Source organism: Chiloscyllium plagiosum, chromosome 31 (genome assembly GCF_004010195.1).
Source record: "Chiloscyllium plagiosum isolate BGI_BamShark_2017 chromosome 31, ASM401019v2, whole genome shotgun sequence".
NCBI lineage: Eukaryota > Metazoa > Chordata > Chondrichthyes > Orectolobiformes > Hemiscylliidae > Chiloscyllium > Chiloscyllium plagiosum.
The window spans coordinates 19184785-19203044 of record NC_057740.1 but is presented as its reverse complement, the minus strand read 5'-3'; the positions used below and the strand labels follow the sequence as shown (position 1 = coordinate 19203044).

At 42.2% G+C, this 18260-nt stretch overlaps 1 protein-coding gene across 1 annotated transcript in view; it reads left to right on the top strand.

Annotated features, from left to right (window-relative positions):
- LOC122565296 (A disintegrin and metalloproteinase with thrombospondin motifs 6-like) overlaps positions 1-18260 on the top strand; it is a 149676-nt gene that overhangs the window by 65308 nt on the left and 66108 nt on the right. The window contains exons 7-8 of the mRNA XM_043721104.1: positions 13034-13077; positions 15687-15792. Of these exons, the coding sequence (XP_043577039.1) occupies positions 13034-13077; positions 15687-15792 (150 nt within the window). The remainder of the gene's footprint in view (positions 1-13033; positions 13078-15686; positions 15793-18260) is intronic.

Sequence of the window (18260 nt, the reverse complement as noted above, 5' to 3'; positions counted from 1 at the left end):
GAGGGCATCGTCGACCACGTCAGGGGGGATATTGCGGTCCTTGAAGAAGGAGGCCATCTGGGTTGTACGTTTTTGGAACTGGTCCTCCTGGGAGCAGATGCGGCGGAGACGAAGGAATTGGGAGAATGGGATGGCGTTTTTACAGGGGGCAGGGTGGGAGGAGGTGTAGTCCAGGTAGCTGTGGGAGTCAGTCGGTTTGTAATAGATGTCCGTGTTGATTCGGTCGCCTGAGATAGAAATAGAAAGGTTGAGAAAGGGGAGGGAGGAATCTGAGACTGTCCAGGTGAATTTGAGGTCGGGGTGGAAGGTGTTCTGTTTTAGAAAGATTATGGCCTTTCATTGCTGCAATCCATCATTAGGGCCTCTGGCTCCATTACCTCTTGGCCTGCTAGTTGAAGTTTGCCTCAACTGAGTCAGTGGCCCAAGCAGTTTCTGCTTCGCTCTCTATTCTACACTTGCCTTTATTGGTCAGTGCATTGAGTATAGGAGTATAGGAGTTGGGACGTCATGTTGCACCTATTCAGGATATTAGGCCACTTTTGGAATACTGTGTTCAGTTCTGGTCTCCCTGCTATAGGAAAGATGTTGTGCGAAACTTGAAAGGGTGCAGAAGAGATTAACAAGGATGTTGCTGGGGTTGGAGGGTTTGAGCTACAGGGAGAGGCTGAATAGACTGGGCTACTTTCCCTCGAGCATTGGAGGCTGAGAGGTGACCATATAAAGGTTTACAAAAGCATGAGGGGCATGGATAGGGTGTTTAGCCAAGGTCTTTTTCCCAGGGTGTGGAGTCCAAAACTAGAGGGCATAGGTTTAGGGTTACAGGGGAAAGATTTAAAAGGGACCTAAGGGGCAACTTTTCCATGCAGAGGGTGGTATGTGTATGGAATGAGCTGCCAGAGGAAATGGTGGAGGCCAGTACAGTTACAATATTTGAAAAGCATCTGGATGGGTATATGATTAAGCGAGGTTTAAAGGGAAATGGGCCAAATGCTAACAAATTAGACTAAGTTAATTTAGATATCTGATCGGCATAGATGAATTGGACCCAAGGGTCTGTTCCATGCTGTACAGCTCAATGCCTCAATACTTTTTCCCTCCTTTCAGGAGTAGGAGTGAAATTGACCTCGGTAGATTATAAAAGATGCAAGAGGAAACTAAATAGGCAGATCATCAAAGGAGTTGAGATTTTGCTGGTGGTTACTTTAAATGATTCAAAGAGACGTTTTGACCTTTGTTTCCTTTAACAAATGCATTTATGCACATTTGTTTTGCCCTGTTCTGTCCTTTTGTGTCTTCAGCAATACTTAAATTAAACTTAACTTTGCTTATTTGTTAACATGTTTCATCACTGCTAGTGATATAGATGTATATTTCTTCTGTTAAGAAATATTTTTATTTTTATTTCTAATATAATTACTTGCTACATCTTTTTCATGGATTTCCATAAATCGCCCTAATCTTGTAATTTATTAAGAAGTGGTGGTAAAGATAGACTTCCTCTCTTTTGTAGGATTGGCATGGCCTTTAAACGTTGATCCAGGAATAAAAATAGGCCTCAAATCTCAGCATATAGACATTTAAGAATGGCTCAACTCTCTTGCACCAAGCAGTGCTATTAAATCTCACTGAATTCCGACCTTAACACTTTCCAAAAAGTTAAGTATGTGCTTTCATTGCAGGCTAGTACAAAAAGTGCAACAAACTTGGTGTTAGAAAATTGTCTGAATGAGATGCATAATAGGATTTACATTAAGACAGATTTAATGGCTGAACATTGATAACAAAATTCAGATTTATAAAGCACTCCACAAGATAGGATTAATTCTAGAGTTGTTAGGTAACTCGAGGATTTGTGGATTGAACCACTTGTATAAATAACTCATGGACTGTCTTGTTTAAGAAACAGATCTGAAAGAATCCCAGAAAATAAAATCAGTACCAGTAATAATTCTAGACTTATGGTCAAGAAAAATGTCATGGATTTTCAGGGGGAAAAGTGTCACAGTTTGGATTATCCATTCCGAACTTGTGTGAACTTTTTCCCATTATAAATTTCAAGCTGACATTTATCATTGATTTTGGTCCATGAAAGCCCTTCTCTATCTGGTTCGAAAAGTGTGGTGCTGGCAAAGCACAGCTGGTCAGGCAGCATTCAAGGAGCAGGAGAATTGACCTTTCGAGCATAAGCTCCTCATCAGGAATGAGGCTTTTGACCCAGGGGGCTGAGAGATAAATGGGAGGGGGTTGGGCCTGGTGGTAAGGTAGCTGGGAATGTAATAGGTAGATGAAGGTGGGGGGGAAGGTTATAGGTCGGAGAGGAGGGTGGATCTCATATCCGCTATCCTATCCACTACACCCTCCTCTCTGGCCTATCACCTTCCCCCCACCTTCATCTACTCATCACATTCCCAGCTACCTTGCTCCCCCCTCATTTATTTCTCAGCCCCCATGGACCACAAGGCTTATGCTCAAAACGTTGATTCTCCTGCTCCTTGGATGCTGCCTGACTGGTTGTGCCTTTACAGCACCACACTTTTCGACTCTGATGTCCAACATGTGCAGTCCTCACTTTCTCCTATCTCTGTGTGGTTGTACAGTCTGACCACTGGGTTCCCCCAGATCACTTGTTATCTTTCATCTCAGTAACTGCCGTTTCAATTGGGGGGTTTAAATAAAATTAACTTCACCTGTTGTGACATGAACATGTCAGTACTCGTGGCTTTTAATCCTGACCTTACTGAGGAGTGTCAGTCATTTTTGTCAAATGTTGATGTTACAGTTCTTGTGTAAATACAATCTAATTTCTTTGACTGTGTCCCAAAAGAGTCCCCAGGAATCAAATATTCTGGCCAAGAATTCCCACCGGAAGCCGAGTATTCTTGTTCAGAGCAATGGGATGTCTGTAATTCCAGATCACCAGTCATTAATAAGACAAATTAGGACTAAATATCTATTCTTCACCTGTGAACCTGCTTCACAACGTGACTTTTTTCAGCTACACTTTTACAATAGCACTGTGGGACGGTCAACTCCAAATGCCCTACAGTGGTTTAAGAAGGCAGTTCATCACCAGCTTCTCAGGGATATTTAGTGATGGGCAAGAAACGCTAGTGACACATTATGTCCGTGGAAAAGAACATTTTAAAAATTCCAGTCTAAACTGTTGTACATAGAGGCTTATTGAATGTTCTTTTTCTGCTTAACAGAACAGTATTTTATAACTGGGTAAAATGTCAATTATTCATCATCTCAAACCTAATGAGTGAAGAAGGAAACAGATATAATGTTCTACCCTGCTGTTTATTTTTGAATCCTTCGTTCCAGTACCTCTTTAAATTACACTTTGCTGCCAGTGCGTCTTTCTATGTCACACTCTGTGTCAGTTCTTGTAAGTCCTGCTCTCTTGTTTGTGTATTAGGAAGTCTGCTGAAAATTAGTGTGAATCATGTTCGTTTACTTCCACTGTTATTCCTGGGCTAGTTGGAGTGAATGAAAGGCATTCAATATGTGGATGAACAGTTTGAGAATACTCATCTAAAGTTTCATCTCTGGGTAGCAATAAATCCAAATGTAACCAGGATTGACTTCCTGTATTGAACTGATTCACATAGCAGTTAAGCAATTGGCTCGGTCTATTTAATAATAATAAAAAAAGTGCTCATTTCTTTGCTAATCTTGACCGGTGAAATATTTTTCCAGCTTTCAAAGTACTTTGGAAATAGACATTTTCATGACCACAAAGGAAACATTACAATTCATCTGGCCAATCCCAGTGGCTGAGTAACTTCCAGGAGCCACCAGGAAACTGTGGGCCTCTTCTGCCCCAGGCTTCCTCCACGTTTGTCTACAATTGCCTCCAGACCTCTCCATTAGTGCTACATTCCAGACCTCTCCATTAGTGCTATAGAGTGTTTTGTTTGGTCACTGGGGTTGACCCAAGCAATTTAAAGTTCTGCACCTGTCCCAAGCTGATTCCAGGCTACATTCTCTCCAAGCCTTCCATATAGCAAGGAAGACAACTTACCTCTCATCCCCAACAAGGTGAAAGGAGGACTGCAGATGCTGGAGATCAGAATCGAAAGGTGTGGTGCTGGAAAAGCACAGCAACGTTTTGAGCATAAGCTCTTCATCAGGAATGTCCTGATGATGGGCTTATACGCAAAATGTCAATTCCCCTGCTCCTTGGATGCTGCCTGACCCGCTGTGCTTTTCCAGCACCACACTTTTCAACTCTCATCCCCCATATTCTTCCATGCAAAAAACGCACTTTGCCTTAAGATTAATTCCATATCTTGGCAGAGTTGGCCAGTTGGCTATAAGACTACAGTGTGCCAACCACTCTGTTCAATTCAAGTCTAGCTGAGGTAGGCATAGAACCTGTCTTCCCCCCAAACCCCAGAGAGTAGAAAGCAATAGCAAACTATTTTTGACAAAAACTGAAAATGATTCCAGGTGAAGCATCATAGACAGGCAGGAAGCTGGAAGAACACAGCATGCCAAGCAGCATCAGGAGGTGGGGAAGTGGACTGAAGAAGGGTTATACCCAAAACATCAATGTCTCCCCCTCCTGATGCTGCCTGGCTTGCTGTGTTCTTCCAGCCTCCTGCCTGTCTATTTTGGATTCCAGCATCTGCAGTTTTTTTGTGTGTATCCAGGTGAAGCATCAGCATTGAGTCAAGGACCTGTCTTTGGGAAGAACACGCCTCTCCAATTTTTCTCCAACTATCATGGTTGCTACAATCAAATCTGTTGTCTCAATTGATAGTTTTTCACTCTGCATAAGTAGTTAATTCTAAATCAAAACATGTTTTTTTTGTTTTCCCTCCCACTTCTAGCTTTAAGCCTAGATTTCTTCATGGAATCTATGACTATGTTGTGACTTCCAGTGGGCCAGCAAGTTCACTATATTCTTATGAGTTTGTGCCCTAATTTTGGGAAGTGAACAGGAATACTCCAGCAATGGCATCGGCAGTTACATATAGCTTTATTGTAACGTTACCACTGACCATTTCGCAAAGTCTTAAAAGGACTTTTATGCTGGTTCAAGATTCAATTGCCCCAGATCAGATCTCAAGTCAAAGTTGTAAGATTGTTTCAAAACAATCTGCAAATTGCACTCTTCTTATCAAAAGGCATGACCAAGTACCTTTCTCATGTTGAAACAATTTATGACATTAATTGCTGATTCAAACACACCAGTGGAAATATTAAGTGGTTTGGTATAGGTTTTATAAAGTAATTTCAGTTAATTTTTTGTTTGAAATTGAAATTACTCAAAAAAGATGTAATATGTATTAATATAGTTTGAAATGTGACAGTCCCAACTTATACCCTTTTTAAAAACTTAATGCACTCAAGCAAGTTGAAGAAAATTTAAGGAACTTCCTCTGCAGGGATCAACTCTGGCTAACTAACAAAGAGAAAGGATAAGGTATGAAATGTTCCAAATGGTTTTCAATCTGGCATCCTGCTATGCAGAGATGGGTCCTGATACTCACACAGTTATCACTAGGATTTTTTCACAAGTATTTTAGCCAGGAAAGGTCTTCCATTAGCTTCTCCGGAAAATTGCCATGCCATCTCTTTTCTACATTGAGTTCTCAAAGGATTCTCTCAGAAAGGTAGCAAAGAGTTGAGTTAGGTGACTTCCCAGCAGGTTACATTCTTAGAATTAGATTTCGAATTAGAATTGGGTTTTTTTGGCATTACTCAAGTACAATAGTACAGGAGAACACAGTACAACCTTATGTGTAAAGTACTTAGTTATAAATCTTAGTACTAAAATAAATTAGGTGAGAAAATGGAGACATAAAGAAAAAAAGCTAAAAGTTCTACATTACAGTTCTTCATAGTGTGAATTAGGAAAGAAAGAAAGAAATTTAAAATATAGGTATCACAGTCTTTCTATAACCTACAGTTGCTCCAGGCTGGGGGCTGTCCACATTCGGTTTCATTCTCCCCCAGTGCTGGGTTGACCCTGAGCTGGTAAGCTGCTGACCACCATCTGTGACTGTACCGGGCCCCAGTCAACTGACCGCCAGCCACCCCACTGTGGGCCCCCAGCCCGCTGGTCACTCTGCTCTATCTGGGTCAGCTGGCTGTCCCACTCCACCCTGGCCTGCCATCCACTGTACTCTGGGCTGGCTGACCATCCTGCCCCAGTCCCACTGACTTTCCTGCTCTGGACCCACTGACCATCTCGCTCTGTGCCTGCTGACCATCCCACCATCGATCCACTGACCATCCTGCCCCATACCTGCTGACCATCTCTACCCTGGGCCCACTGACCATCCCGCCCTAGTCCCACTGACTAACCCGCCCCAGTCCCACTGACCATCCTGCCCCAGTCTCACTGACCATCCCACCCCAGTCCCACTGACCATCCTGCCCCAGTCCCACTGATCTTCCTGCTCTGGAGCCACTGACCATCTTGCCTCAGGCCCACTGACCATCTCACTCTGTGTCTGCCGACCATCCCACCATTGGCCCACTGACCATCCTGCCCCATACCCGCTGACCATCCCCACCCTGGGCCCACTGACCATCCCACTCCACGCCCACTGAGCATCCCTCTCCAGGCTCACTGACCGTCCCGCCCTGGGCCCACTGACCATCCTGCCCCAGTCCCACTGACCAAGCCACCCTAGTCCCGCTGACCATCCCACCCTGTGCACACTGACCATCCTGCTAAGGTCCCACTGACCATCCCACTCCGGTAAAATTGACCACCCTTCTCCAGGCCTGCTGAGCATCTCGCCCCAGGCCCACTGACCATCCCACTCCTGTCCACTGACCATCCCACTCAGGATCTACTGACCATCACACTCTGGACCTACTGACCATCCCACTCTGGGCCCACTTACCATCTCACTCTGGACCTACTGACCATCCCACTCTGGACCCACTGACCATCCCACTCCGGACCTACTGACCATCTCACTCTGGGTCCACTGACCATCCCACTCTGGACCTACTGACCATCGCACTCTGGGCCCACTGAACATCCCACTCCGGACCTACTGACCATCTCACTCTGAGTCCACTGACCATCCCACTCCGGACCTACTGACCATCTCACTCTGGGTCCACTGAACATCCCACTCTGGACCTACTGACCATCGCACTCTGGTTCCACTGACCATCCCACTCTGGACCTACTGACCATCGCACTCTGGGCCCACTGACCATGCCACTCTGGACCTACTGACCATCCCACTCTGGATCTACTGACCATCCCACTCTGGGCCCACTGACCATCCCACTCTGGGCCCACTGACCATGCCACTCTGGACCTACTGACCATCTCACTCTGGGTCCACTGAACATCCCACTCTGAACCTACTGACCATCGCACTCTGGGCCCACTGACCATCCCACTCTGTACCTACTGACCATCCCACTCTGGGCCCACTGACCATCCCACTCTGGACCTACTGACCATCCCACTCTGGACCTACTGACCATCTTGCTCTGGGCCCACTGACCATCCCACTCTGGACCTACTGACCATTGCACTCCAGACCCACTGACCATGCCACTCTGGACCTACTGACCATCCCACTCTGGATCTACTGACCATCCCACTCTGGGCCCACTGACCATGCCACTCCGGACCTACTGACCATCTCACTCTGGGTCCACTGAACATCCCACTCTGGACCTACTGACCATCGCACTCTGGTTCCACTGACCATCCCACCCTGGACCTACTGACCATCGCACTCTGGGTCCACTGACCATCCCACTCTGGACCTACTGACCATCGCACTCTGGACCTACTGACCATCTTGCTCTGGGCCCACTGACCATCCCATTCTGGACCTACTGACCATCGCACTCTGGACCCACTGACCATGCCACTCTGGACTTACTGACCATCCCACTCTGGGCCCACTGACCATCCCACTCTGGACCTACTGACCATCCCACTCTGGGCCCACTGACCATCCCACTCTGGGCCCACTGACCATGCCACTCCGGACCTACTGACCATGTCATTCTGGACCTACTGACCATCCCACTCTGGACCTACTGACCATCCCACTCTGGGCCTACTGACCATCTCGCTCTGGGCTCACTGACCATCCCGCTCTGGGCCCACTGACCATCTCGTCCTGGGAATGCTGACCATTCTACTCCGGACCTACTGACCATTCAGGCCTGGGCCCTCAGCTGCTATGACACTCCAATGCCATCTCTGCCACACCCTCCACAAGGTAAGTGTTTAATTTTTGTTTTAGCTTATTTAAAAAGAGAAGAATGCAAAAAGGAAAATAAAGAGAAGTGGACAGTAAGAGTGAGCCCCGGGCTGAGCCTGGATGTTGCCTATTCCACCATCTTGAAAGTATCATCAACAGAACTCCAACCAATATCTCAACTTGCTAATTCCTAACAGCCATAAACTCAGACGTGTAATTCCAGAAAACAAGTCCATACAGACCATTCCAAGTATCTCCTCCTCCTTTCAGATGAATTAATTTTCTTAGGCTTTTAACGATGAGTACTCAGGGATTATTCGTATTGGAAGCAATGTCATAACACTGCAAGATTTTACATTTATTTTTATTGCAAAGAATTTTAGTGGAAACATGAATAATGAGCTATCAGATATACTTTGATCATAATTTCACAGTTGTGTTTAAAGCAGCAAGTCTAGCTCATCTTAAAATTTGATAACGTTTCTAAACTGGAAGGGACTGTGTTGCAAAGAAAAATCAGAATAATGAAATACAATTTCTGCAGTCACTCATCATAGCACAGCAGTCTGAATCTTGCTTTCAGCGGCAAATAAGCAGCACCAACTACTTATTAACTTACACTTGATCATTGAATATTACAGATAAGAGAGACATTTCAGTGTAGCACTTCCAGAAATGATCTAGAACTTCCATGAACAGGACAAGCAACTATGGACCTACTTAACAATCAGATGAAGAATTCTTATTATAACATATAGAGTTTGATATATGGAATATTAAATGTTGTACTAATAATATTGAACCTAGACTATGGCTGTTAATTGATGACTTGAATCCTCAGCAATTGCAACATTTGTAGACATGATTTGGAGATGCCGGTGTTGGACTGGGGTGTACAAAGTTAAAAATCACATAACACCAGGTGATAGTCCAACAGGTTATTTGGAAGCACTAGCTTTCAGGACAACCACCTGATGAAGGAGCAGCGCTCCAAAAGCTAATGCTTTCAAATAAACCTGTTGAACTATCACCTAGTGTTGTGTGAATTTTAACATTTATGGAATCATTCAATTCTTGCTGAATGGATGTTTCTCTGATTTTCTGCATCACCAATACTAATCTTTGATTTGATCAGAGAAAACGGAGAAAAAAAGTATTTTAGTTTTTGCTGTGAACAATTCATTTTCTTTCTAAGTATCGGATGCACTGCTAAGCAGTTGCTGAAAATTGATTTATTTGTGTATTGCTGAGTTTGGCTTCATTATCTTTCCAAGCTGGATTGCTTGGAAAAGGCAACTTTTCATGTTGAATATGGATAACTCTTCATACAAGTAAAACTCTTCATACAGAAGATGCAAGTTTCTTAATGCCTAACCCAGTTGACTGGTTTCGAATCTTTTGATAAAATAATAATTCCGGTTCTGATAATTCTGTTCATTTCACTTTGGTTTCCTGAACCTGCGTCAATCAGTACAGCTATTTGGGTTTCTTTTTCTTAACATTTCTAAACCAAAAAGGTCTTTGACATTAAAATCAAATGATGAAAGTTTAAATTGATAGTCCAAGTTTAACCATTGATGTGATTAATGAGATCTGCCACTGATTAACCCAAATCCAAAATCTGTGCTAATTCTTCTGTATTTGATCTCTATATTCCTCAGTTCTTTTTAATCTAGCAGTCATTTTTAATTCAATGTAATCTAGAAAATTGGGATAGTTTTGTTTCTATTCCATATTCAAAATAATGTGTGTGTATATCTCTAAACAGCCATATCCAAGAATGATACCTCACCTTAGTAATTCCGTCCTTCCATGCCATACATCTCTGTGAGCAACAGTTCTTTGCTGGACCAAGACAGTGCGTAAATAGTCTTGCTTTTGTCAACCAAGAGCTCAATGAGTTTTATCATTCAACCTGAGAATGGAGGGTGGAGAGGTGCTTGGAATAGTTGGATAGTTATGATAAACAGATATTTATAATTGACTGTTACTACTAGAACTAGGACATTTTTGGATTGAAAAAGAACTGGAGTGTGAGTAAAGCTATTATTCAGCAAGATGTGAGGGATAGCCTAGTGAAAATGAGGCTGCAAGTTGGAAAAGAAGCTGAGAAGGGTGCTGATTCCAAAGGCAGGATTAGCCAGACGCTGGCATTTGGAGAAAGCGATGATAACATGCCTTAAACCCACTTTCACTGGTCAACATATTCATTGGGATTCTTACAGTTTCATGGGCCATAAGTTTGAACAATCAGCAGCTGCATAAATCGGGCCAAAGCCATTTGTACAAGCTTAATGCTATTATAGCACATCAAAACCATCCGATGGCATAATGGTTATTCTGATCAGATCATTTCTCATGATGAATTATGCACCCTCATAATTGGCCCTGAGACCATCACTTTTGCTCCTGAAATTTGCCCTACCTCAGATTATCCTAAAACAGAAAAGTCTCCGAACAGTTTGAGCAACAGGTGAAGTTAGTTGTTTCATTCTGTGGTTTTCGCCACTAACAGCTTGCTGCTATCAATTTGAAAAGATGTTTTGTCTATTACACAGCTCACTCATGTGGCATATGGTTTTTAGTTTTGCTGTGATTCGAAGTAAGTATTCTACATATTGAAAATTGGAACATATCAAAAGCCCATGCTTGAAAACTGGCAACACAATGTGAAAATCAGAGTGACTCCTAGATTGAACAACATGTGTTAAATAATTCTGTGTTGTGCAATGAATTTTACTGACACCAAATGTAGGGTTATCAGTTGGGCTCAGTATGTCATAACTGCATGTGCTGGAAACTCGAAGATAATCGAGCATTCAATGGGATAAGTACAGAAAGTTTGTCCCCAGTGACCTGAGAGTCCAGAACCAAGGATCACAATTTAAGGATACTGGATGGGCCATTTAAGACTGAGATGAGGAGAATTTTTCTTTCAATCAAAGAGCGGTAAGCTTATGTAACTCTTTATCACGGAAAATGGTTGAGGACAAGACATTGAATATTTTCAGGAATGATATAGTTCTTGGGGGCTAAAGAGATCAAAAGCTATGAGGAAAAAGCAGCAAAAGGGATTTGGATGATCAGCCATGATCAAATTGAATGGTGGAGCAGGTTCAAAGGGCTGAATGGCCTACTCCTGCTCCTGCTTTCGAAGTTTCAACCAACCTAGTCCTGTTCTTTGCAGACAGAAAGAACATATGCACACAATGCAAGTGTTTCAAATCAACAAAAAACTGACAGACTTTTGTTATGGACTAAGCCAGACCACTCAAAACATTCTTAAGCAGGCAGCTCAGACCATTTATTTTGGTAAGTGTACAGTGAAAATTACCCGGATTACATTAGCTAGGTTCTGCTAGATTTTAAAACAGACAAAAATTTATTCACAAAATTACACAATGAAACAAACACAAAGGACAGAATAAAGAACCCCTACAGAACTCAACCTATCCAACTCGACTTAAGCATGCTATTCTGAATATACACAACAATCCCAATAAGAAAACTCCCGTTAAAAATCAGTATCAATGGAACACATGCTTACAGGTTGAAGTTGGAGGGCAGAAAAGAGAGAGAGTTTCCACACAGTTCCTTGTTGAACTTCCAACCAGTTCAAGACTGAACTTTAGATTTTTAGATTTAGGTTGACCCATTCCCCTACATTTACCCCTTCACCTACTAAATTGCTCAGCTCAGCTAGCCAGAGAGCTGACCACTCCCCTTTCATTATACAGGTCACTTCTAAAACATGACCACTTTGGCCTGACATCTCATCTGTTTACATATAAACAAAAGGCCTTTCAAAACCCTTTTCATCTCTGTACTAAACCAGATTTATCGGAGCCATGCCTGGTCTATTGCTCCTCTGAAAGGAAATCAAGGACAGAGTATCCTTGAGCCAAGGAAGAGCATTTAGAAAAAAAGAACTAGCTTTATGGCACATTGTCTAACTTGTTTCCCAGGACAATATTTTGACCAATCAGAAATAGCCTACCTGAACTAAACTTCAAATGCAGCTTAGCAGTTAATAATTAGCCATCATTACCTGGTGCATTGTCTATGGTAATGCCTCTATCAGTTAAAGTCCATTCACTAACCAATCAATACTCTTTTCTGATACAATTTATTTTTCTCTTTGGCATTTGTTGTAAATTGATGAATGCAAAACCAAAGGTTTTGACAAATGCATTTTTTCCACCACTAACTGAACTGTAATGTCCATTCGGTTGGGTAGAGGGGCTTTGGGTGAAATGAGGTGACATAGGGAAATCATGGACGAGGCATGGGGAATATGTGGATGGGACATGGAGTGAGAAGTGGAGGGATATTTTTGGTTTCATTCTTGTTTTGAGATCAAAGAAAACAACAGAGGGAGCTTCCAGGCTGAGAATTTCCTCCTCTCCAGCCAGGATTCAATTGAGAAGTTCATACAGCAGACTAAAACTAGGCATACTGCTTTCAGCTTGCGAGATGTGTCGTTCATTTATGGGTCCAGGGTGGCACCATTTAAGCAAACAGAGAGAGGCTGGCCTTTATCAAAAGTGCTACAATGTTGGTTTACAACTGGATAATCAGCAATTCTACCTGCGCTTCTCTTCTATCACGAGGCCCTGATTTCTCCGTAGTGGCACATATATCAGCCCATGGGCATTATTAAGCTCTCTGTACTCCCATTAACTCTAGGAAGTTATTTGCTGTCCAGAGTGGAGACTTTTAGTAGGTGCAGCCCAGCAATGCTACCACAGAATTACAATCTTCTTGCCATCTTTCAATGTAAATAGTTGTTTCATCAAGCCAATAAGTTGCCTTGGTAACCTCTTTTGTTTCTGCAGGTATGACATTTGCATTTATAAGAACAAGCCCTGTGGAACTCTTGGTAAGTGGTCATAACCTGTAATTTAGGTTTTGAACATTCAGAAAAGTCTCATTTCTTTATCGACAATCTTGTTATTTTTTTCTCTCAAGATGAGAAGGATTGTATTAGAGTGCTATATCAACATCATAAATTATATTACAGCCAGCCTCATCCATTACAGAGAAGACTCAACATGAGCTTCACTTGAATACATTTTATTTCAATATGCCATCCAACTTTTCGTCAAATTATTTGGACTGAATACAGCCAAATGAACACAGTCTGGTAGAGACTGATGAAGAACATTCTTTCAGTTGGACTTGCAAAATGCCACTGATGCATCTTGGAAAATTTATGCACACTATATATTCAGGCTGCAAGATCTCCCGTCAGTTTGATTATTGTGGCCAAAAATATCAACTAAGATCTGAGCTCAGATCTTTAACAGAACTTGTCACCTATGACATTAATAACATTAATAAGTATTAATAAATTAACTCAAAAGATAGATACTTTTAAATATTTAATCTTGTTATAATGAAATGTGTAATTTTTGCTTATGATAGAAATGTATAAACCAGACAGACTGGATGACGCATGCAGATATTAATGTACAAATCAGCCAGCCATTTTTGGCAAAGCAGAGATACCATGTGAATTGTAAATCACCATATTGTTGGCTACTTTCTGCTGCAGAACTATTAGCTTCACAAAAATGGCTTCTCACAATTTACTTCTTCACAATCTCGCCTTACGTCCCATTGAACTTAGCACAGCAAGTTATGTCCTGTAAATATGCAAAAAATTAGCCTGCTCACCTGACCTTCATGATTACAGTACCGTAGCTACACATTTGGGGGCCTCTTCTGGTGTGGTGGTAGTGTCCTTCCCTTTTGGCCAAGAGGCCTGGTTTCAAGTGCCATCTATTCCAAAGGTGCATTACGACATCTCTGAACAGGTCCATTAGAAAATATCTACGCAATCCTTTCGTGCTGGACTCTTCTTCATAATGCTGTAGCTTGCTCTGCAAACAAAAGTTGGGGGTGGGAGGGGGGCAGGCAATATTGCTTGCTAATCATATTGGCTGGATCCACAGTGCAGGAAAGCATATCAAGAACAGCACCAGGCACACTTAAAAATGAGGCATCAATCTAGTGAAGCGACAAGTCAGGACGATTTACATGTCAAACAGTGGAAGCAACAATGACAAGGCTAAGTAAACCCGCAACTAGTGGAACAGATCTACATTCTGCAGGCCTGCCATATCCAGTTGTAAAATGCACTAGGCAATTAAATAACTAAGCAAGAGGTAATGTCTTTGCAATTATCCCCATCCTCAATGAATGAGGAACTCAGAACATCAGTGCAACAGCTACCGTTGAGGTATTTATATCCATCTTATAGCTAAAATGATGAGTAGATGTTCCATTCCTGTCTCCACCTGATGTCCCAGCATCTCAAACGCCAATCTTCAACTAATTCAAATAATTCCACATGATGGTGACTTAGTGGTTAGCACTGCTCCTCACAGCGCCAGGTACCTGGGTTCGGTTCTAGCCTCGGGCGACTGTCTGTGTGGAGTTTGTACTTTCTCCCCATGTCTGCGTGGATTTCCTCCGGGTGCTCTGGTTTCCTCCCAGTGACAAAATGTGCAGGCTAAGTGAACTGGCCATGCTAAATTGCCCATAGTGTTCAGGGATGTGCAGGTTAGGTGCATTAATCACGGATAAATTTAGGATAATAAGGTAGAGGAATGGGTCAGGGTGGGTTACTCTTTGGAGGGTCAGTGTGGACTTGTTGGGCCAAAGGGCCTGTTTCCACACTGCAGAGATTCTATGATATCCAGAAATGGCTGAACACACTTGATAATACAAAGGCTATGGGCTTTGACAATTTTCTGAAGTCTTGTGCTCCAGAACTAGCCATTTCCCTAACCTCTACTAGTATACAGCTACAACACTAACATCTACTCAACAATGTGGAAAATTACACACATATGAACTTTGCACAAAAAGCCAGTCAAATCCAACCCAGATAATTAGCAGCCTATCAGTTTGCTCTCAATTGTCGGAAAAGTGGTGAAAGTGGTTGTCTCCAGCGGTATCAAGTGCCTTTTGCAATTAAATACACTTCTTACTGATGCTAAGTGTGGGTTCTGCCAGGGCAAAAGAAGGGAGCAAAGCTAAAGAGTTGTTGACAAGAACATCTGCATATCCTGAGTGTTATGGAGAAGATGGTTCTGTGTATCATGTGGTGAGCTGTAACAATGGTGGGACCTTTGCTGGCCTACAGAATCCTAGCTGCTGCAAGTATAGGAAAACTCATTCCACAGCGAAACTGAAGGAATTGTTATACTTGACCTGATGTATTTCCCAAGAGTCAGTGTCACCACATTAACACCAAGCTTTACTGTTATTGTCAACATGTTTTCTTGTGTTTTAGCAAGGAGGAATATTGCAGTTAGGATTGCTGTTAATAGCATTTTTGATGATAAATCAATTTTCAAGCTTCCAGTAGCATCATCGGCTTTTTCAAGATGTACTTCCAAATGCTACTGAGAGCTGAATTGCTGATACCTATGTTTGAGTGCATCTTTCTTCTTCCAAGTTAAATGACCAATTCTGTTGCAGGCCTAGCTCCAGTAGGTGGTATGTGTGAGCCAGAGAGAAGCTGCAGTATCAATGAGGACATAGGCTTGGCAACTGCATTTACAATCGCTCATGAAATTGGTCACAAGTAAGAGAAATGTTACTATCATAAGTAGTATCTCCTTCCTGTGAAATGTAAAGCTAAACTTGTAACTAATTTTGAAAATCATTTTGATTTGTTCTACTTGTTTGCAATTCTATGACCTCCTGCAAATTAAACCATGAAAACTCAGCCTTTGTAAATAGTCAAGCTCAGCTTGTTAAACCTTGTTTATAGATGACTCTTACTTATTTATTGGTTCACTGTTTTCTTACCCGCGCAAAAAATTACTCAAGCTGTTCATTGGTATAGCTACAACATATTATTTTCTGCTTTCAAACGATGATCTAATTTTCCATCACATCCTTATTCTTTTTTGAGATGTGGGTAGAGCATTCGTTGCCTGTCCATAATTGCCTTGAACTCAGTCGCTTGCTAAGCCATTTGAGAGGATAGATAAGAGTCTGGTGTCATGTATAGGCCAGAACAAATAAGAGTGGCAGATTTCTCAGCTAAAAGATATGAAAATCTGATAGTTCATGGTCACTGTTATTGATTTTCAGTTTCACATTTATTCATGAACTGAATTTGAATTCTACCAGCTGTCATGGTACGATTTTAATCCATGTCCACAGAGATTATCCTGAGTTTCCCGACTTAATGCAATGACATTACCACTCCACCACCATCTTCCTCTTCACTAAGCCGGGATAAGTGCAGTCCTGTTTCCTGCTGAGTGTTCAGGTTCAAAGCCCAGCCAAGTGGCAGGCTTGTGTCTGGCATGTATACAGATTGGAGGAGGCAGGAAAATCACAGAAGCCTTAATCAAGACTAATCTTCTGTGCCAGTCGGTCACTCAGTTGGCACTCATCAGTGAAAATTTACCTAGACGTTTCCAATGCTTGCTTTTTCTGCCTCATTTATTTCACTTGACTGGAAAAGTCCAAGCTAAAAATATTCTTATGTATTATGTGGGACGTGTGACAGATGATGCCCCTGAAAGAGATTGCATATATGCAAGGACTTTCACTTAATAACACCTTTTATGATTTCAAGACATTTCAATGATATTTATACCCAATTATGTAAGGTAATGGTTCTGAGGGGGTTAATGTTCATGTTACATTGGCTTTATCCATTTTACTGATGTCACAAACAGTCTGTGGGTGGAGAGAAGCAAGGGACTTTCAGAGGGAGCAGATGATCCCTACCATCTCGCTGAAGTTTTTGTCATTATGCCTTACCAAATGTGATGATACTAATTATTACGAACATGCAATTAACAGCCTTGTTATGTCAGGATAATACATCTTCCTCCACAACTAATCAAAAGATGGTCTCAAGACAAAGGAGAATTGGAGGCAGCAACCTACCCCTAACACCCCGTACCCAGTAGATATACTGATGGATGTGGCACATACAATACGGTGCCACAAGTGGTCATTTGGGAAAATATAAGAAGGATGTTGTGAAAGTTGAAGGGTTCAGAAAAAGATTTGCAAGGATGTTGCCAGGGTTGGAGGATTTGAGCTATAAGGAGAGGCTGAATAGGCTGGGCCTGTTTTCCCTGGAGCATTGAAGGCTGAAGGGTGACCTTGCAGAGGTTTATAAAATCATAAGGGGCTTGGATAGGGTGAATAGCCAAGATCTTTCCCCCAGTGTGGGGGACCCCAAAACTAGAGCTCATAAGTTGAAGGTGAGAAAGAACTAAAGGGATAACCTTTTCACGCAGAAGGTGGTGTGTGTGAATGGAATGAGTTGCCAGAAGAAGTGGTGGAGGCTGGTACAATTATAACATTTAAAAGGTATCTAGATGGGTATATGAATAGGAAGGGTTTAGAAGGATATTCACCAAATTTTGGTGAATGGAACTAGATAAGTTTAGGATATCTGGTCGGCATGGATCTATTGGACTGAAGGGTCTGTTTCTGTGCTGTGACTCTATGACTCTATGCATCTAAATGAAATGGTTATGAAGTGTAGTCCCAGGTGTAATGTGGAGCTGTGTAACAGCTAATTTGCAAATACCAAAGTCCCTTGAATAGAAATGATATACATGATCAGATAGTCTATTGATAGAAAGATGAATACTGTATTAAAATATTAGCCTGTATATTGGTCACCATTTTAGCATTTACTTCCACCTGAGAAAGCAGACAGAGTTTGTTTAATGTCACATTGGACAGGTCAACAGTCTCTCAGTACAGTACCGAAGTGATAGCATTCATTTCGTCGTTGAAATGTCTGGAGTGACCTTGAGCACATGACAAGCCAAGACTAATGTCCCTCAAGCTACCTCCCCTCGTGAATCAGCAGATGGGAAGGAATGTTCTGTGGAAGTCAGTTTTCATGCAGCAAGGAAACTGAATATACATGTCCTCCTGAATCCAAGAGTATGTCTGTTGTATTCTCCTCTTTCTTCATATAGCACATGTTAGAACACTATGTCACAAGGATGCATGTCCTCAGAAAAGAGATGGTGCAACCCTAGAAGTTCCCTGTTCAAATATTTCAAC